At 25.5% G+C, this 17,708-nt stretch overlaps 3 protein-coding genes across 7 annotated transcripts in view; 2 read left to right on the forward strand and 1 right to left on the reverse strand.

The window, feature by feature from the left end:
- The window catches only part of LOC107161846 (FHF complex subunit HOOK interacting protein 2A-like), an 18,873-nt gene extending 15,101 nt beyond the window's left edge, over positions 1-3,772 (forward strand). For 3 of the 5 annotated variants that reach the window (XM_089221224.1, XM_015508428.2, XM_089221223.1), the window contains 12 exons: positions 491-640; positions 1,004-1,216; positions 1,281-1,406; positions 1,475-1,582; positions 1,659-1,852; positions 1,957-2,026; positions 2,088-2,250; positions 2,333-2,463; positions 2,542-2,744; positions 2,823-3,039; positions 3,120-3,373; positions 3,432-3,772. In XM_089221224.1, the coding sequence (XP_089077350.1) occupies positions 545-640; positions 1,004-1,216; positions 1,281-1,406; positions 1,475-1,582; positions 1,659-1,852; positions 1,957-2,026; positions 2,088-2,250; positions 2,333-2,463; positions 2,542-2,744; positions 2,823-3,039; positions 3,120-3,373; positions 3,432-3,540 (1,884 nt within the window). In that variant the 5' untranslated portion in view covers positions 491-544 and the 3' untranslated portion in view covers positions 3,541-3,772. Of the gene's footprint in view, positions 1-149; positions 365-490; positions 641-1,003; positions 1,217-1,280; positions 1,407-1,474; positions 1,583-1,658; positions 1,853-1,956; positions 2,027-2,087; positions 2,251-2,332; positions 2,464-2,541; positions 2,745-2,822; positions 3,040-3,119; positions 3,374-3,431 lie in introns of those variants that run through there. The other 2 variants (XM_015508426.2, XM_089221225.1) reach the window with 2 other exon arrangements.
- mRpS33 (mitochondrial ribosomal protein S33) overlaps positions 1-17,419 on the reverse strand; it is an 18,158-nt gene extending 739 nt beyond the window's left edge. Inside the window, exon 1 of the mRNA XM_015508431.2 lies at positions 16,991-17,419. The gene's annotated coding sequence lies outside the window, so the exon portion shown is untranslated. The remainder of the gene's footprint in view (positions 1-16,990) is intronic.
- On the forward strand, positions 11,819-16,335 carry LOC107161848 (uncharacterized). The gene is made up of 10 exons (XM_015508430.2): positions 11,819-12,053; positions 12,313-12,396; positions 14,129-14,352; positions 14,432-14,523; positions 14,640-14,738; positions 14,812-14,913; positions 15,428-15,530; positions 15,607-15,671; positions 15,742-15,826; positions 15,907-16,335. Exons 1-10 carry the CDS (start codon positions 12,051-12,053, stop codon positions 16,043-16,045), a joined length of 996 nt encoding a protein of 331 aa, XP_015363916.1. The 5' UTR covers positions 11,819-12,050; the 3' UTR covers positions 16,046-16,335.
- Positions 17,420-17,708: the final 289 nt, after the last annotated feature.

Consider the following 17,708-nt stretch of genomic DNA (forward strand, 5'->3'; position numbering starts at 1 on the left):
CTACAAAAAAAGTTTACAGTGTTATAACCTAAAAAATAAAAATGTTTATACCACAATGTTTTATCATATAAACGTATTCAATTTGATAAGAATACCCTGATAGTCTGAATATGTAGTAATGTTAATTGTTAATGTACTCCGATACTCTTATCTCTATAGTTATTTAATGCTAGTGTAATATACTAATATCTAATAGTCTATACTCAAAACTCAATACTCTATAAATTATAATTCTCTATAGTTGAATATTATTAACTGACAATAGATAAAATATAATATATTGTAAATATTTTATTATAAATAAAAAAAAATTATAAATATGATACCAGTATTAAATACAATTTTAGATTCAGTTGTGGATACAGTAAGTTGTGAAATAATTATTTTGTTTTATTTAAAGAAAATCATTATTTGTAAATACAATCGTTTAATGTAAAACACTTCACTCATAATTTACATAAAATATTTAGTAAAGTGAAATGTTTTTTAGATTGCCCCACCAACTCCAGCATTTGAAAATTTCATTTATCATTGGGAAAAATTTATGGTTAATTACTTAGAGTGGACAACAGATGGCCAATTTTCTCAAACTCGCATAGAGGAAACCAATGTACCTAGCCATCTGGAAATTGTTCAACAGGTATTTATTAAAGAAACTATTAAAAATGTTAAACTGATTATAAGTATTACTTGTGACCCAAGCAGTTAGTTGAAAGAATTGTTAGATTACATTATAAACTATAACAATGAAATAAATTAAAGAGTACAACAAAAAACAGTAAATAAATTTGAATTCATTAATGTATTAAAACAATTATAATTAGGCAGATATCTTATACCTTATAATTATGTGTATTTTGTTAAATGTTAATAAAAATGGGACACTACTTAATTTCCTAGTAGCTAGGCCACTATATTCCTAATGTTGTCAAATAAAATAAAAAATTTCTAATTAATTTCAAAACAATATTCACATAGGTACCTATCTATTATATTATTTTAGATATTACTATGTGAAGACAAAACTGAAGAAATCACCACTAACTTGTGCATGGAATATGCATTGAAAAACGACCTATTTAATATGTTAGCAGTTATAGCAGAAAAAGAAAAATTAATTGGCATTAGGATATTAGTTTTAAAATTTATGACAAATCTAATCAGTCAATTAAGAAATCCAGTATTAGCTCATCAGTCTTTTTTCTTCACTATTCAAGTAATATGTGTTCTAAGATTTATTTTAAAGAACCATACTTATTAATTGTAAATTTTATTTTTAGAAGTTAATTAATTTATGCGACAGTGTTTTGTATAATAAACATCAACAAGATCAGATTCAATTTTTATACAAGTTGTGTACACTGTTAAACGACCAACCAAATGTTTCAATTATGTTTTTTTCATATGTAATGTATTATAATATACATTAAACATTTGCATTTTTTAATTGAAATAAATTTAAAATCATTATTAGGAAGCCAATATGCATCATTTGGAAGAAGCAAAAGCACCATCAACAGAATCAAGTACATTAAGGAGATTAAATTTATTGGATTGTGTATTAACATACATCAATACCAAGGTTTGTAAATTTGAAGGAAATCATATGTAGTTTTAATTAATATATTATATAAATTAATATAGATAATTTTTCTTAGAATACAGATGTATACTATAAATGTTGTAATTGTATACTGCTGTTGACTAAATTAAATGATGAAAATGTGATAGACTTCATAATTAATAAGACTAAACTATGTTCAACAATAAGCGAACATTTCAGAAATCTGTTTTGTGCATTACCAACTACATTGGATTACAATGGACTAGAAACAATTGAATTAAATTGGAGGTGAGCGGAAATTAATATTAATTTCTATTAAGATACGTATACAAATATGCTTCATGTGTATTGTGGAACAAATTTAATCGAATGGTCACAATATGTTCATATAGGGATGATTATAATGCCACTTATTCAAACGATGTCACTAAATTTTTATGTTGGTTAAATTTTATTACTGAGGTATGTTTCTTACTTCTTGAAATATTGTTAAAGATATTAATTACTTGTATTTCGTTTGTAGTTAATAAGAGATGGCCAGTTAAAAATATCTTATTCATTGTGCGAATCATTAAGAATATTATTTTTTATTAAATTATTTGATACTTCAGAGCAAATGTCGTCTTCTCATGTTTTTTTGTTAAAAAAAATCTATAAAGCAGCAGATCATACGCCTTTAAATCATAGTAGGTATTGTTAATTTAACTATATTTACATTTAATAATTGTATGATATTTATAATAGAACTTGAGAATATTTTATTTGCAGCAATGAATTATTGGTTACGGTCAGAGCTTGATTGTTCTTATTACAATAAACAAACACCAATAGACATTTTAATAAAATTGTCTTCTACTACTGATGACATTTTTGTTTTCAACATTCTCAATTTTTTTATAGTACTTTTTAAATTTATCAATTATCATTAATATAAACTGTATCATTAGTGAAATAAAAATTGTTTTATTTTATTAAAGGATGTACTACTTGATTCAGATAAAGAAATTTTGGATCTTATAATTTTACGATTTGTCAATAATAGAAACTATTATGAAAGATGTACATCAGGAACATGGAGTGATGAAGAAGATGAAAGAGAAAAAAAAATACTGTCAAATGAAAATAACATTAACACTAGTCGAACTCTTGCACCTTCAAGTATTGATAGAATAATTAATCGGCAAGTTTATAATTTAAAATTACAATATGCATGCCACAATTATCAATTTTTTGGCATTTTTTTTTCTGTAATATTTAGGTTGCTAGCATTGATTCCTCAAAATTTACATTCAGACCAATTTCATACATTCAAAGATTACATAACAGATGTGAAGAATAACTATGAGAATATATTTGATAAATGTATAAAATTTGATTGGCCTACTGAAGCATTAGATTCAGTTAAACTATATGATTTTGATGAAGGGCCGTTTTTAAGAATGATTTTTCAAAAAATCAACAACATTCCAAATCAGGTTATTATTAATAATTAATTCTAATAAGTTTTGTTTTAAAATATATGGTAATTTTGTATTTATTTTTAAATATTTTTTAGAACTCATCTATTACCTTACAGTTAAAAATAATTTTAATATTTTTAAGTTCTTTGCCTCATCCATATCTGCATGAATATTTGTTAAATTCAACATTACCATTAAAACGTAATGTACCATCATTGTACATGATACTTTGTCATGTACTAAAAGAACTACATAAGAAGATATTAGCATTCCCAAATTACAATGAAGCGTTAGCTCAAGCAAGAAAACGTATTTTAAATAATACTTCAATTCAATTATTAAAAGAAAAGTAAAATTGAAAAGTACATTAAATAAACAATGATAATGTGTATTACTTCATTTTTCAGAAATTCTGAGGTCATATTATTTAACAATGCGGTAATTTTAGAAGAAATGTGTAAAGAATTGGTAGCAGTATTATTTGTGAAGTATCATCATTCACACTCAGCTTTATAAAAATAAGTGAATTTATTTCAGTTTATTTACAATAATTCTATAAAGAATTATATAATCTATGATGTAAATTCTAGATTTATGATACAGGATGTTCTAATTATGTTTACTATAACATTATATATTATTTATAAATTAAAATATTTTCACTATATGCTAACTAGTACTGTATAATACAAATTTTCTTTTTTGTAAACAAAATATAATATATGAAGACCCGATTTATATGTTTTTACATGTTGTTATTGAATTTATGCATTCTTATGAGAGTAAAAAATTAATAAAAACTAAGAAAATACAGGTTTTTGTACAAGTTATCATAGCTATTTAAAAATATATTTAAGGTCCGTATAGTTACAATTTTTTTATAAGGATTTTATTTTAAAACATCTTCAAATAATGATTAAATCACGAGCATTTGCAAACAATTTTTAAATTTAACATTTATAAAATATAAAATTTTAATAGCTAACAAGCTGAGGCTTGAAAATTTAATGAAATCCATTCCTCATAAGTAGTTTTAAAAATGTTATATTAAAATATAATAATACATGCAATGGTTTTCAGTAAAAATTAAATTAACTATCAATCTAACATAATACCAACAGTGAAATCAAATACTAATGGTTAAATAATATAACCATAACAAAATAGGCCGACTGTTATGATAAAAATATATACTTAGTATTCAGGGGCGTATTTAAGGGAGGGGCACATGGGGCCCGTGCTCCCCCCCCCCAATTCGCCGTATTTTATACTTATTTTTATTATATCAGAAATTTTACAACTCTACGCCCCATGTACGCAAATTTGAACTTTTTGTTTGTGGGCCCCCCCCCCCCCATCCTTGAGACATTTCTAAATACGCCCCTGTTAGTATTATCATGGAATAGATTAAATTACATATATATATATATATTATGATAATACTGGTTACAGGCCTACAGACTATCTCTGCTCAGAATTGTTTTTTATACAATGATATATCATTGAATTTAATTTTAACACACCCATAATAGTGTACCTTTTAACAATTACTGTAGAGTATAATTTATAATTATGATTTTTGAGTATCATGTTGAATATGCTCTTCCATTATTGCCACTCTAGTAGTCTACTTGTCTAGTTCTCACTACAGAAATATTTAAACGATAAGTATAATGAATTATGATTGATATTAGTAGTTTCAGTGACAAAATAAATAACTCTCAAACTAATCATAAATATGTAAAGAAGTGTATTATAATTAGGTGATATATACATTTGAAAAAACTTATAAAGCATAATGCTTTTAAAAATAATTAATAATTAGAAAAAAATATTAAAATATTAGTGCTGTGTCTCTTCTTTCATTGATTCATCTTCACCAGGTTCCTATAAGATACCTTTAATACTTAATAATGACTAAATATATAAAATCATAATATTATATTATATCTTGGAAGCATATCAGGAGCTTTACCATGCATATTGTTTTCTAATTTTTAGCCTCAGAGTCATTTACAAACTTTATATCCATTGAGTAATATGTGTATCAAATAAATACGATAAAATAATTGCAATTAATGTAATTGCATCATCTGCATGCAAAGGGATTCCTACATGTAAACAAAGGAAGATTTTTGAATATTTGTATTGAATATCAAATAAATAATAATAAATTTAAGAATAAATTTTAAAAATTAGTAGATATGTGTAAAAAAACGTTAATAAGTCGTGGTACGTGAAAAATTGTACTTATGTAGTATGTCAATCGTATTAAAAATGAATTTTATAGCGATATTGGTTAATCAAAAGAAATCATTGGTAATCTTAAACACATTTTTACGTTTTACGTATAGGTAACTGTATAAGTGAAGAAAAAATACGATTTTCCTATGAAGAAATAATACAAAAAGATTATTATTATGTTGCATGTAATAATACATCTAAATATATAGTGGTCGATTAACCTCTATAAATACTAAACATTTCTAAAGTATAGTTCACTTGTTGGAAAAAATTGGCGACCCATGTTACATGATATAGCTTTAAAGTTGTTAAAAAGTTTTGATAAACCTAGAATATGGCGGCTGTAAAATATTGTATATATATATATATATATGATTTATCGTTTATAAATGTGTTTATAATTATTAATACATTATAATACCTACTATAAACAATATAAAGTGGAAAATACAAGTTGCACAATATAAATACATTCTAATTTAACTTTATACTTTATAGCTTACTGTAACCTATGCGCCGTCGTGACTCGTGAGTGTATCAGGCGCGTGTATACAAACGCGCAAGTGACTATTAGACTACTGGAGAGTAATAATACTTTACAGAGAAGTATTTTAGAAGATGTTATATCCGCTGCGTTGAGAATTTTCAAGCCCGTTTTTAGTTTTTAGATTTTATTAACACAAAACACAACATTTATACGTACTTATGTATAATATATTGATACACTATAACTGGTAATGGATTAAAATATCCAAATTTATCCGTTTTTACATATTGTTTACAACAATAGATTACACATTTACACATTAATTTCTAATAAAATTATTTATGTTTATAAATTACGTTTGAAGCAATAATATCACAAAATATACTGCACAAACATTAGCCAATATATATATATTTTTTCAAAGTCATGGCGCTGCGTGAAATCAAATTCATTAAAATATCCAGGAATATTACCAACTATATTGGACTGTTCTGAACCACTCGTAATAAAAACACACCTGATCACGTGTACCAAAAACACAGTAGAAATTAATGTAACAAAATATGTGAATGAAATGCTTCAACTTGCAAAAGATAATGAAAAAAAAAAGCGGGTAAGTCGTGGATGTTGCTCTGCTGTACAGTAGGTTACTGTAATGGATGGGATTAAATTTGAATGCAATGATAGGTATCATTGTACACGAAAAACGATTCTGAACGGAGATGATTTGTCAGTCTAGTATATATTATATTTAAATATTGTCATATATTCTATTTTGAAACAAATATTTTATTTTTCAATTAAGACGCATTTTGCATAAGGCATGGTTAATCAATTAGTGTAGTTATCATGTATTTATCATAATTCATAATACCTTATATTATCATAGATAATATAACATATGCCTGGTTTGAGGATAAATCGTTATCATTACGCGATTTCATAAAAATTTAAAACTCGAACGCTCAAAACATTTTTCCTATAATGACGCTTCAAATTTTCTCTATAACTATTTGAAGCAAAACTTATGGAAAACTTAGTGTTGAATTTTATAACATTAGATAAAAATACAAACAATATTATGAATTTTGAACTACAAAATAATTCGCAAATATTCATGGTTTTGACGAATTTTTGTCAATATTTGAAATTCAAATGATAATAAAAAAAAATTGTGCCTATGTATTCTTATAATTCTTTATTCACTATAAGAATAACTTATGAGGAACTTTGTATTAAATTTTCAAGTATTTTGATAGGGCCAAAAAAATTTTATCGACACTTCAAAAAAAAATTTTCAGACAAATTGAAAATTTCAGTCGTCTATAAATATTTCAAAAAATGTCAAAATATTTTGAAAATTAAATCATGTAAAGAAAATGCCAATCTTAATAACTGATAAAATTTTCAAATATCTACGACTTATACTTTTTCAATAATAACAAATATTTAAAATGGTTTCAGGATAAATCGTTATCGTTACGTTATTTCGTAAATATTTAAAATTCAAACGCACTTAACATTTTTCCTATAATGATGCTTCGAGTTTTCTCTATAGCTACTTGAAGGAAAACTTATGGAAAACTTAGTGTTGTATTTTTAATCCTTAGTTATAAACTCAAAAAATTTTATGATTTTTCAACTTCAAAATTACTTGCAAATTTTCGCGTTTTTGATAGATTTCGTAAAATTTTGAACTATAAACGCTTATAAAAAAAAAATTGTGATTAACGATTTTAAATTTTTTTTAGCTACAATAAGAACTAATTATAAGAAACCTTGTATTAAATTTTCAAGTTTTTTTGGTCATCCAAAATTTTTTTACCGACACTTCAAAAAAAAAAATCTCATAAAAATCGAAAATTTCAGTGGTCTATAAATAACTAAAAAAAAAATCAAAAATTTTTGAAAATTAAACAGTATATAGATAACACTAACATAAACATTTGGTGAAAATTTCAAGTATTTGCAGTGATTAGTTTTTGAATTACAACCATATAAAAAATTTTTTTGAAAACTGTTGGAAAATGTTTACTTTTGACCTCTATAATGCACCAAGGATCTTCAAGTTTACATCGGAAACCACCCCCAAAGTTTGAAATCGAAGCATTATTTCGACTAGTTATGCTGTACACCGACACAAAAAAAAAACAAACACACATCATTGTAAAATCAATACATTCATCACTTCGTTCAGAATCTAAAACAATACATTCATCACTTCGTTCAGAATCTAAAACCAGGGCAAATATTTTCTGAAGTGGTAGCAAAAGTTGTCCGCAACATATAAAAGCTCTGATGTCAGCCGAAGAAATCGTGAAAAAAAGATCAAAGATAAAAAAATCGAAGAAGAATCCAATAAATCCTAATTTTATTAATCAATTAGTTATTGAGAATGATTGGTGTTAGTTGGGCGATATAAATCAACACGATTTTTTCAAAACGGATTAATTTGGATATTTTGATCTAGATTCGATCGTATAACTACTACGGGCCACGGGGAACGGGGAACACAAATAATGAATCGTTTAGACATTAACGAACTAATATCTTGGTCCATGGTTAATATTAAAGTTATTTTTTACGACCAACTTTCCGTTTACAAATACATTATAATATGTATTAAGTAATTATTAGTTTGTTGAAAATATTCCCATGTTGTGTGTAGAAGAAACACATACGGTCATCTATGCTTTATCCACTTTATCGAAAACCTAATCTTAGATTCAAATATCTACTGTTGATAAATATTAATCTTTTGAATCTATTTTTAAATTCTGAGCAGAGATATGAATGTATTGATTTTACAATGAATTGTGTTTTTATATTTATTTATTTTTGTGTGTGTAAGTATTAAGTACACTATAAGTTGTCGAAATAATGTTTCGATTTTCAACTTCGGTAGCTTTTCCGGTTGGAAAGTGGTGGGCAAAGTACGGCCCGCGAAAGTATTTAATCCGGCACCCCGAGGGTCCATTGACATGGACATCTACATGGACTGTATTATAGTATAGAAAAATTTTTTTTGTATAATTATGGCCCTCCACTAGAATTTCTTAAAATTTATGGCTCCCCATTAAAAAAAAGTTTGCCCAGCATTGATCTAGTTGGTGCATTGAGGAGGTAAAATTCACGGTAGTTTTCAAAAGAACCGGGATAACCAAAACAATTAAGGAACATAGGGAATAGGGAATACACAAGATAAATGTCTGAGAAAATCGATTTTAGATATTGAAGTAACTCTAAAAAAAAATACCGTTGACAAATGAAATTTTCACTGAATGTTTATAATAGCATTTTCTATACTTAGTAAAATGTTCAACATTTTTCAAATCGTATAAAGTTATTTATAGACATTTGCAATTTCCAGTATTAATTTTTTCTAAATGACAATACTATTGTGTTCGTTGGGCAAAACAACTTCAAAATTTAATACAAAGCTCTTAATATAAGTTCACAATGGCAGTTACAAAATATTAAAAATAATCACAATTTTTTTTTAATGAGCATTGAATTTTGACAAAATACGTAAATATCACGAAAATTTGCAATTTATTTTGATAGAAATTGATAAAAATGTATCTTTTTATTTCTAAGATTTGAAAATTCAATAGAAGGTTCTTTATAAATTTGTCTACTTTTATCAAATAAAAATGTCTACCGGAAAGTCAAATTAAATTTTTATGAGCATTTGAATAACAATATTGGATGTTCACTCAATTTCTCGTGTACTGGTATTCTTATTTAAATGTTATTCAAAAAATAATAACTGTAGAAACTTGGAATTCACACCATATTTTTATTTTATTAATTCCTATATTTGATAAAATTTTCAAAATATTTCAACAATTTGTAAGTTACTTATAGAAATTTGAAATTTTCAGTTTTTTAGTGTTTTATTGTGTAAATGTAAAAAAAATGTTACCCGTTATATCAATAAACTTGAAAATTTATTGCAAGGTTCCCCATAAGTTGATATAATATAGCAGTTAGAAAATATAATAAATACATAGGCATGTTTTTTTTTTTAATAACCATTTAAAGTTCAAATTTTGACAAAATTTACAAATTCTTCGGTTGTTAAAAATTTATAAATCGTTTAAATTGTATAGCTAAAGATTGAAAATTTAAAACAAGGTTCCAAGTAAGTAGTTCTGTGACAAAATAAATAAAAAATAAATATATAAACTATACAAACACAGATGTTTTATAGTTATTTTAAGTTCAAATTTGGATGAAATTACATATTAAATAATCAAGAATAACAATTTTTAGTAAAAATTATAATGTTTTTTTTTTTTTACTTTATTAATAAAATACACAATCTATACGCAATCGGTACAATAAGAGTATGAGCTAATGACAATGACAAAAATTATAATTTAAAAATATTATTCGTAATTACTTAAAATGTCTAGAGTATACTTTATATTATAATTATTGTAATAGTAAAGTTGATGTCATTAATGACTTATATTAATACTTTATGATAAATTGTATTGTATACTATGAATGATTGAGTGAGTTGTGTACAACATAAATCTGATTTGATGAATTTAGAGAATCGCAGTAAAAAAACCCAAACTAAAAAATAGGACCCCGGAAAAAAAATTCACGGAAAAAAAGCCCAAAAAAATATATTATTATACATAATATATTTACATTTATTTATAGATACGTATTTTAAATAATATATATAGTATTTAATTAATTTTTTTTAAACTTTTTAACTTCGGTTAAATTTTGTATTGTTTTAACTTAGCTTTTTATAGTTAATTATCATTATTGTACAGTTAAGTTAATTTACAAGTAAATCATGTGATTTGGGTAGTTAAAGGTAACACCAGCGTGTAGTTGAATTAACTTTATAGTTCAACCTAAATAAGCTATATTTAAAATAGCTATAATGTCAAAATCATTTTGTATTAAATATTGATTCTAATAATATTGTATTAATAAATGAGTTAAATTATACCAAGTAAATGATTATTAATTAACCCTTAATAAGTGTTTTGTTATTAATTCAACACTAGATTTGTACGTGTGATTGACGATAGTTAACAATACAATCTATATAATTATGTTACCACAAGTTCAGAAACGTGAATATTTTGTATTTTTAATATTTTGTTCTGATGTACCGTACTGTTAAAAATGTATTATTCTATCACAGAAATAAAAATATTATATGATTGTAAATCCATTGTATAATCAACAATCAACCACATTTTATAAAATATTACAATTTACAATGATTGCACTTTTATTTTCTTGGGCTTTTTTTCCGTGGCCATTTTTTCCACCTACCGAATTTAGGCATCTACATTTTTTTTTTAAATATACAAGTAGTATAAATATAAAATATCCTAGACTATAACAAATCATCTTCGCTCAAAATCGTTTTTCATATACCATGATATTATTATATCATTAAATTCAAATTTAATACCATCCATTACAATAACCCACTTGTAAACTACTGAACAGTGGAGCGCCGACCACTTATTTATTTTTAAATGTTTCTGCAAAATGTAATGTACCAACTCAAATATTCTCAATTACAAGTTTGTTAAATTTTGAAGATTTATAATAATTTAATGAAAATTATTACAAAGTATATTATGTTTTAATATTACTATAGTCTATAACATACCTAGTACCCAATACTTACTAGGTATTCTCATTGTAACTGTGTAAGTGCAAGAGCAATTTTTTTTTTTTTACTGAAAAATTTACAATCTATGCTACGTGTTTATTAAGAAAATATATTGACAAAATATGCAGGATTTTAAGAGCAAGTTTAAATTTATAATATTTATAATGAAGTTTAGGTATTATTATTGACTATTGAGTAACAATAACAGATCACACGAATAGTGGGTCGAGGGACGTTCGTTCACCTTAGTCATTCGCAAATCGCATACACGTACACACACAAGCTCACGCAACACTATTCCTCCTTCAATTCTATCCAGTGTATGCGTGTAAGACGCGTGCGTGTGTGTGTTCACAATATGAGACATGTCGTTACAGGTTCACGACAAGACCTTGGTCTGCATGACTCATCCTCTTTAAACTTGGTCCAGTGCTCCAGAGCAACCCGGCAGTATACTAAACCTCGGCATTCATTATTGAGTCGCGGCCGGATAACGATAAAAAACGTATAACTTTTTAAACATTTTACCTGGAAGTCTTAGATTTTAAATTTGGATATTGTGTGGGTGTACTCTAAAAATTACATTCAACACGATTAACACACCAATACGTTCACCCATTACCTAGATACTCCACCTTTATGGTAAGGAAAATTAATTTCTGTATTCAAGAATAGGATTCGCGAGAAGTCACATGTATAAAATTAAATCGGAAATTCGATTTCAATTAAATGGTTGAGAATACATTTAATCAGAAAATATTGTCTAGACTAATTAAATGTAAATAATAATTACCTAATAAAAATGTAATCATTTCGTTTTAAGTCAATTCATTATTTACGACAATAAACGCGATTGAAGTTAATATAATTTAATAATATATTGTGTTTGTTTGTTTTAAAGATCATACGGATATTAATAGAAATCAATTTAAACATGATACACATTTCAACTGGATTGATAAGTTCACTAATAGTTTTCATACTGGTAAGTATTTACAATTTAACTATCATTTTTTTTATACTTAACATAAGTTCTATCTTCTAGGATATTTTTGATTCCATCATTTAAACCTATCCTTGCCTAGGGTTGTATTGCGTAGGGGTAAATCGTAAATGGAATAATAAATCATAAATAGTACAAGATATAAATATGTACGTTCGGCCCATTTTAATTAATTTATACCGGGTGGTTCTTTCATAATTGAACACTCAATATTTTAAAAATTATGAGCGGAGTGGAGTGGTACGCGATTAGTGATTAGTGATAATCTAACAAAATATGTTAATTACTCATTAAAACTTTAAATACTTTTAAGTTAAAACTCATAAACCACTCGTTCTAAATTCGTTTTTATACAACAAAATCTACTTTAGAATAATGGAATATTAAATTAAACTACCCTATCATTTTTTAATAAAAAAAAAAATATCCTTGAATATGTCGAGGTTAAAAAATATTAAATATATATTTATATTCATATTCATAAAACTGTTGATTTTTTAGCAAATAGACCCAAGGTAATTTTTTTTAAAAACATTTACACTTTTTGAATTAATAAGTGTACAATTATAAAAGAATGTGATATATAGGGCTAGGATTTATATGCAATAAAAAATTGTAAAATATGCATTTTATTTACCAAAATATGCAAAAACAAATTTTTAGTATTATTTATTATAATTCATAATTTATTATTAGCTCATCATATTATTGCATAAAATATTAGTTTAATTAGACGTAACTTGGCACTTTCACTTTTGAACTTTCGGCATACTGGACACTGTTATTAAAACCATTAAAATTATTAAGTATAAACGTCCGCACACATTTTCGCAACACATGACGTACTAACACAAAGTATTACTAAAAACTGTCGGTTTCGTGAAGTACCATTTAAAATTAACAATAACTTATAAAAATCAAAAAACGTTAGTTAAAAATGATCGAATCCTAAAAAATCTATGAATATGCAGTTATATGCATTATGCCCAAAATATGCAAAAATATGCAAAAAAAATTGGTCTTATTTAAACGAGAATAAGCCAAATCGTGGACAAATCTGGCAACCAATCAATTTGGACTTAAGGAAAAAAACATGCAAATGCATATAAATCCTAGCCCTAGTGATATACTTACTTAATTTCTATTATTTTTCTATTTAAATTAGTTCCATGATCTGACTTAAACAAGTAAGTTATGATTGTGCTTATACAATGATCAGTATTTTTTTTAAAAATAATATCAAAAACAGGACCAGGAATAGATGAAACAGTGATAGTCTAAGTAAACAAAAAATGTATATGAACAATTTTTGAGATTTTACATTTATTTCTAGTGCCTTTATAGGATTGGATACATTTACAATTTTTGCATATTTGTATAAAAAAGTTTTAAAAAAAGTAACACCTCAGTTGGTACCATCTAAAACTCTAATACTGTGTATGTCAAATTAAATTTATTTTTCAATAGTTCAATCAAAATCTTCAAGTACCAAATATGAACACAATTTGAAAGACTTTTTTAAATTTTCATTTAAATGAGTGAATAGAGAAAAATCGATTCATTCACCTTACTGAATATTATAAAATGTGTCTATATATATTGAACCCGTAATAACAACGCATATAGAATTTATCAATCTATTTATTTAACTAAATTAATTTATTAGCTAAATATTAACTGTTATAATAATCAATGAATTTATTTATATTTATAGATAATGCAAGAAAACGTTTCTCGAAGAATACCAGAAGGTGCTATTAATACAAACAATGATTTTGAATGTCTTACAGACAATGACTGTTTTGAAAAAAATAGTTATTGTGATATTAGTTTAAATTTATGCTCTCAATGTATGAATTGTAGCATATATTTTAGAACATCTAAAAATGGTATTATATGTCCAAAAAATATATCAGATTGCAGTTCTTGTTTTGATGGGTAAATATTAAATTTAAATTTAAATTTTCAGTAAATAAAATATGATACTTGTTACCTAACTATTAATTTTTTATAATAGCTATTTTGAAGAAATATTTTTTGGAGGAGAAATTTATGATTTATGCGTTCCAACATTTTCAATGAATTCTAATGGTATATTACCAACACCGGGTATTGATATATTTATTTATTAATAACTAACCTAACTATTTATTTTTTATTGAATACTTTTCTACTGATACAATTTATATGTTAAAATTATTTAAATATACATATTTTGTTTTCAGAAAAAATTAGTTCAAATTCATATTGGCAAGATTTTGGATTTATTTTTTTAATACTAAATATATTTTTTATTTTATTAATGTGGACCTATTTTTATAAAAGTAAGCATAACCATTTTTATAACAGTAAATATTATAAGAATAAAATTAAGTTTATAATTATTTATGTGCCTAGGAGTTTGGAATATAAATTCAAATGGCATGTCTATACAAGATAACATGGAGAATCAACCCCCACCTTATGAAAGTTGCATGAAATTGAATAACTATGTTACAGGTATAAATAAAAGTCATCACACACTGCAGTGGTGGCGGTAAATGGTTTTGTCTTAGCGACTTTCAGAGTACAACATGTACACCTCTATATATACCCGCATGCTATCTTCATATAATTTTACTTTCATAATAATATTCATTTTAAAGTTAGAACTGAATTGACCTATTATAAAATTTAAAGATAATATAGTTTACTTATAATTATTTGTCTTGAGGCATGTCTGTTATCTAGGGCATCTCTGGGGCTTTCAAATATTGAAGTAAATTATGAAACAAGTATGAGCAATTTAAAGCTGTACTTTGTTTGTAAATTTTAAAGTTATCATAATTTGCTTTAAAATTAAAATACCAAAACAAGCCTATAATATTTAATAGGTTAATACATTTTAATTTTAATATTAATTAATTATTGTGAAACGTAAAATGTTGTATGTTATATTTTTAAGATGGATTAAACACAAGCTGATATTATGTCATCATAAATTAATATTTAAAAACAAAAATTTATGCTATAGATGACGTCCAAGAGTTTCATTTGTTTACTGGTGAACAGCCACCAAGAAATGAATGGAGACACCAGAATGCAGTACCATTTCGTATACCCGATGATTCATTAGAGTAAGAGCAACACATTAATCAACATTTTTATTTTACATATCATTCAATTATTAGTAATCAAAATATTATACATTAGGAATATTAATTGTATTGATGAAACTGAAAATCTTGAAGAAGTTGACGGTGCTGTTATTATGAGGGGTAATTAAAAAAAATCTTTACATTAGTTTTAGTATTTTAGGTACTTATACATATAAATAACTAATTTTAGAAATTGAAGAACCAGAATTACATGATGAGGAAACAATGCCAAGTGTATGGTCTCCCCCACCTCCACTACCTTCAATATCAGAGTTGTAAGTTGTCAAAAATACACTGGTAGTTAATTTGTAACTAATAAAAATTTTTTTATTTACAAAAATGTACTTTTTTTTAGAATGCATATAGAGAATAGTGATAATGATGAACAAACTTGTCAACCTCCATTGAAACGCATAAGACTTGTTCAACAATCAATTGATGAAAAAAGTTATCAAGATGAAGATAATGCTTCGGACATGTCTCAAGACGAATAATTATAAGTCAACTATTAGATGTATTCACGAGGTTAAATCTGAAAATTAGTTTATAAGTTCAAGTATGTTATAAATTGTAAAAGTAAATTTAAGTTTCTCATTTCAATTATAGGTGGATATTTTTTAGTTTTATATTTAGTACTTATTATTTTTTTACTTGACAATTTTTAATGTTAATATTGTAAATTATTACCAATTATTAAAATATAAGTTATTCAAATAAGACTTATACTACTTGAGAAGTCTGATTAAATGGTTTTAAGATAAATATATACAATCTACCAGTAAAATTATTTTGTGTAATTTATGTATTATTTTATTTACATACTCTGTCTCATGAGAGAAATGTTCCGTTTAGTGCATGTAGACTGAGCTCAGCATCGCCACCAAAACATTTAATCTTTCTAATTGCAATCTACATATAAAAATATGTATGAGTTTACTCACTAATCTGTTGATGCTCGTCACTAGCTTACAAAACGGTGGTAATGGTGATGAGTGATGACAAAGCAATGTGGGGACACACGAGAAGAGTTTAGTAGATATCCTTCTCTCATGAGGTAGAGTATATACAAATTTATTATACTAATAATACTGACAAATGTATAACTAATTATTCAGAAAAAGGTATATTGACTGTTATATATCACAGTAAATAGGCCAAAGTTAAGGAGTACCTATTTAATCAAAAAATATGTTTCAAATAAACCCTAAATTTTAATTTTAAAATAGTCAGCTAAATTATTGAATATCATACAGAATAATATCTTCAAATAAATTTAGAGTATATAACATGTAAAAGTATATAATAAGAAATAATGATTTAATGTTAATTAATTTATAGTTAATATTATCTTCCTATTCATAACTCTTGAATTACCAAGATTTTTCCAATATACCAATTATGAAAACATTTATTAATAATATGATTCTAACTGCAATTACCTATTCCTCGTTATGCAGTAGTTGCTCGTTGTTTAACAATTCATTGACCTCTTGTCTTGTTTTAACTCTTTGATCAACTGGTACGAATAGAATTTCGTAAGATCTTAACATGAATATTCCAGTGGATATCACCGTTAATCCAATAGCAACACTCACAACACTTTTGTGCACTTTATTCAATACTCCATTCATAAATCTTGACATACTATTAACTTATTATGAGAAAAAATGCACGTAAACTTTATACAATCTTATAATATATGAAAAAAAAATTATTGTTAGGTTTTCCAATGAGTTATTAATTACCAACAGTTCAAGACAATTAATTAATATTATATATAAAAATTATAAATTATAAAACACGTGAATGAAGATAGTCGTGTTCACTGATCAGTCATTGATAGTTTGGTGCTATAAGTAAAATGTAAAATGTAAATAGTAATTATTGTATAAAAGATAAGACATAATATAATAACTTTAATATCATGATATAATGTTAAAACGGCCGTGTTCACCTCACGAATCAGAGAAGATAAAGGTGATAACTTACTGATAACACTCTGCCTGGTCAGACGAAAAAAAGTGGCTTACATTCGACAGCAATTTTGTAGTTAAAATAAAATCCACCGGGGGCACTACAAGCTTCGAACTTCCGAAGACCTGTTGTTTTAATAATGGCATTGCTGGCTCCTGGCTGCGGCTCAGTGCAATAAGTGCA

This window comes from Diuraphis noxia, unplaced genomic scaffold (genome assembly GCF_037042655.1).
Source record: "Diuraphis noxia isolate RWA-SAM2 unplaced genomic scaffold, SU_Dnox_SAM2 contig0002, whole genome shotgun sequence".
In the NCBI taxonomy this organism is placed as follows: domain Eukaryota; kingdom Metazoa; phylum Arthropoda; class Insecta; order Hemiptera; family Aphididae; genus Diuraphis; species Diuraphis noxia.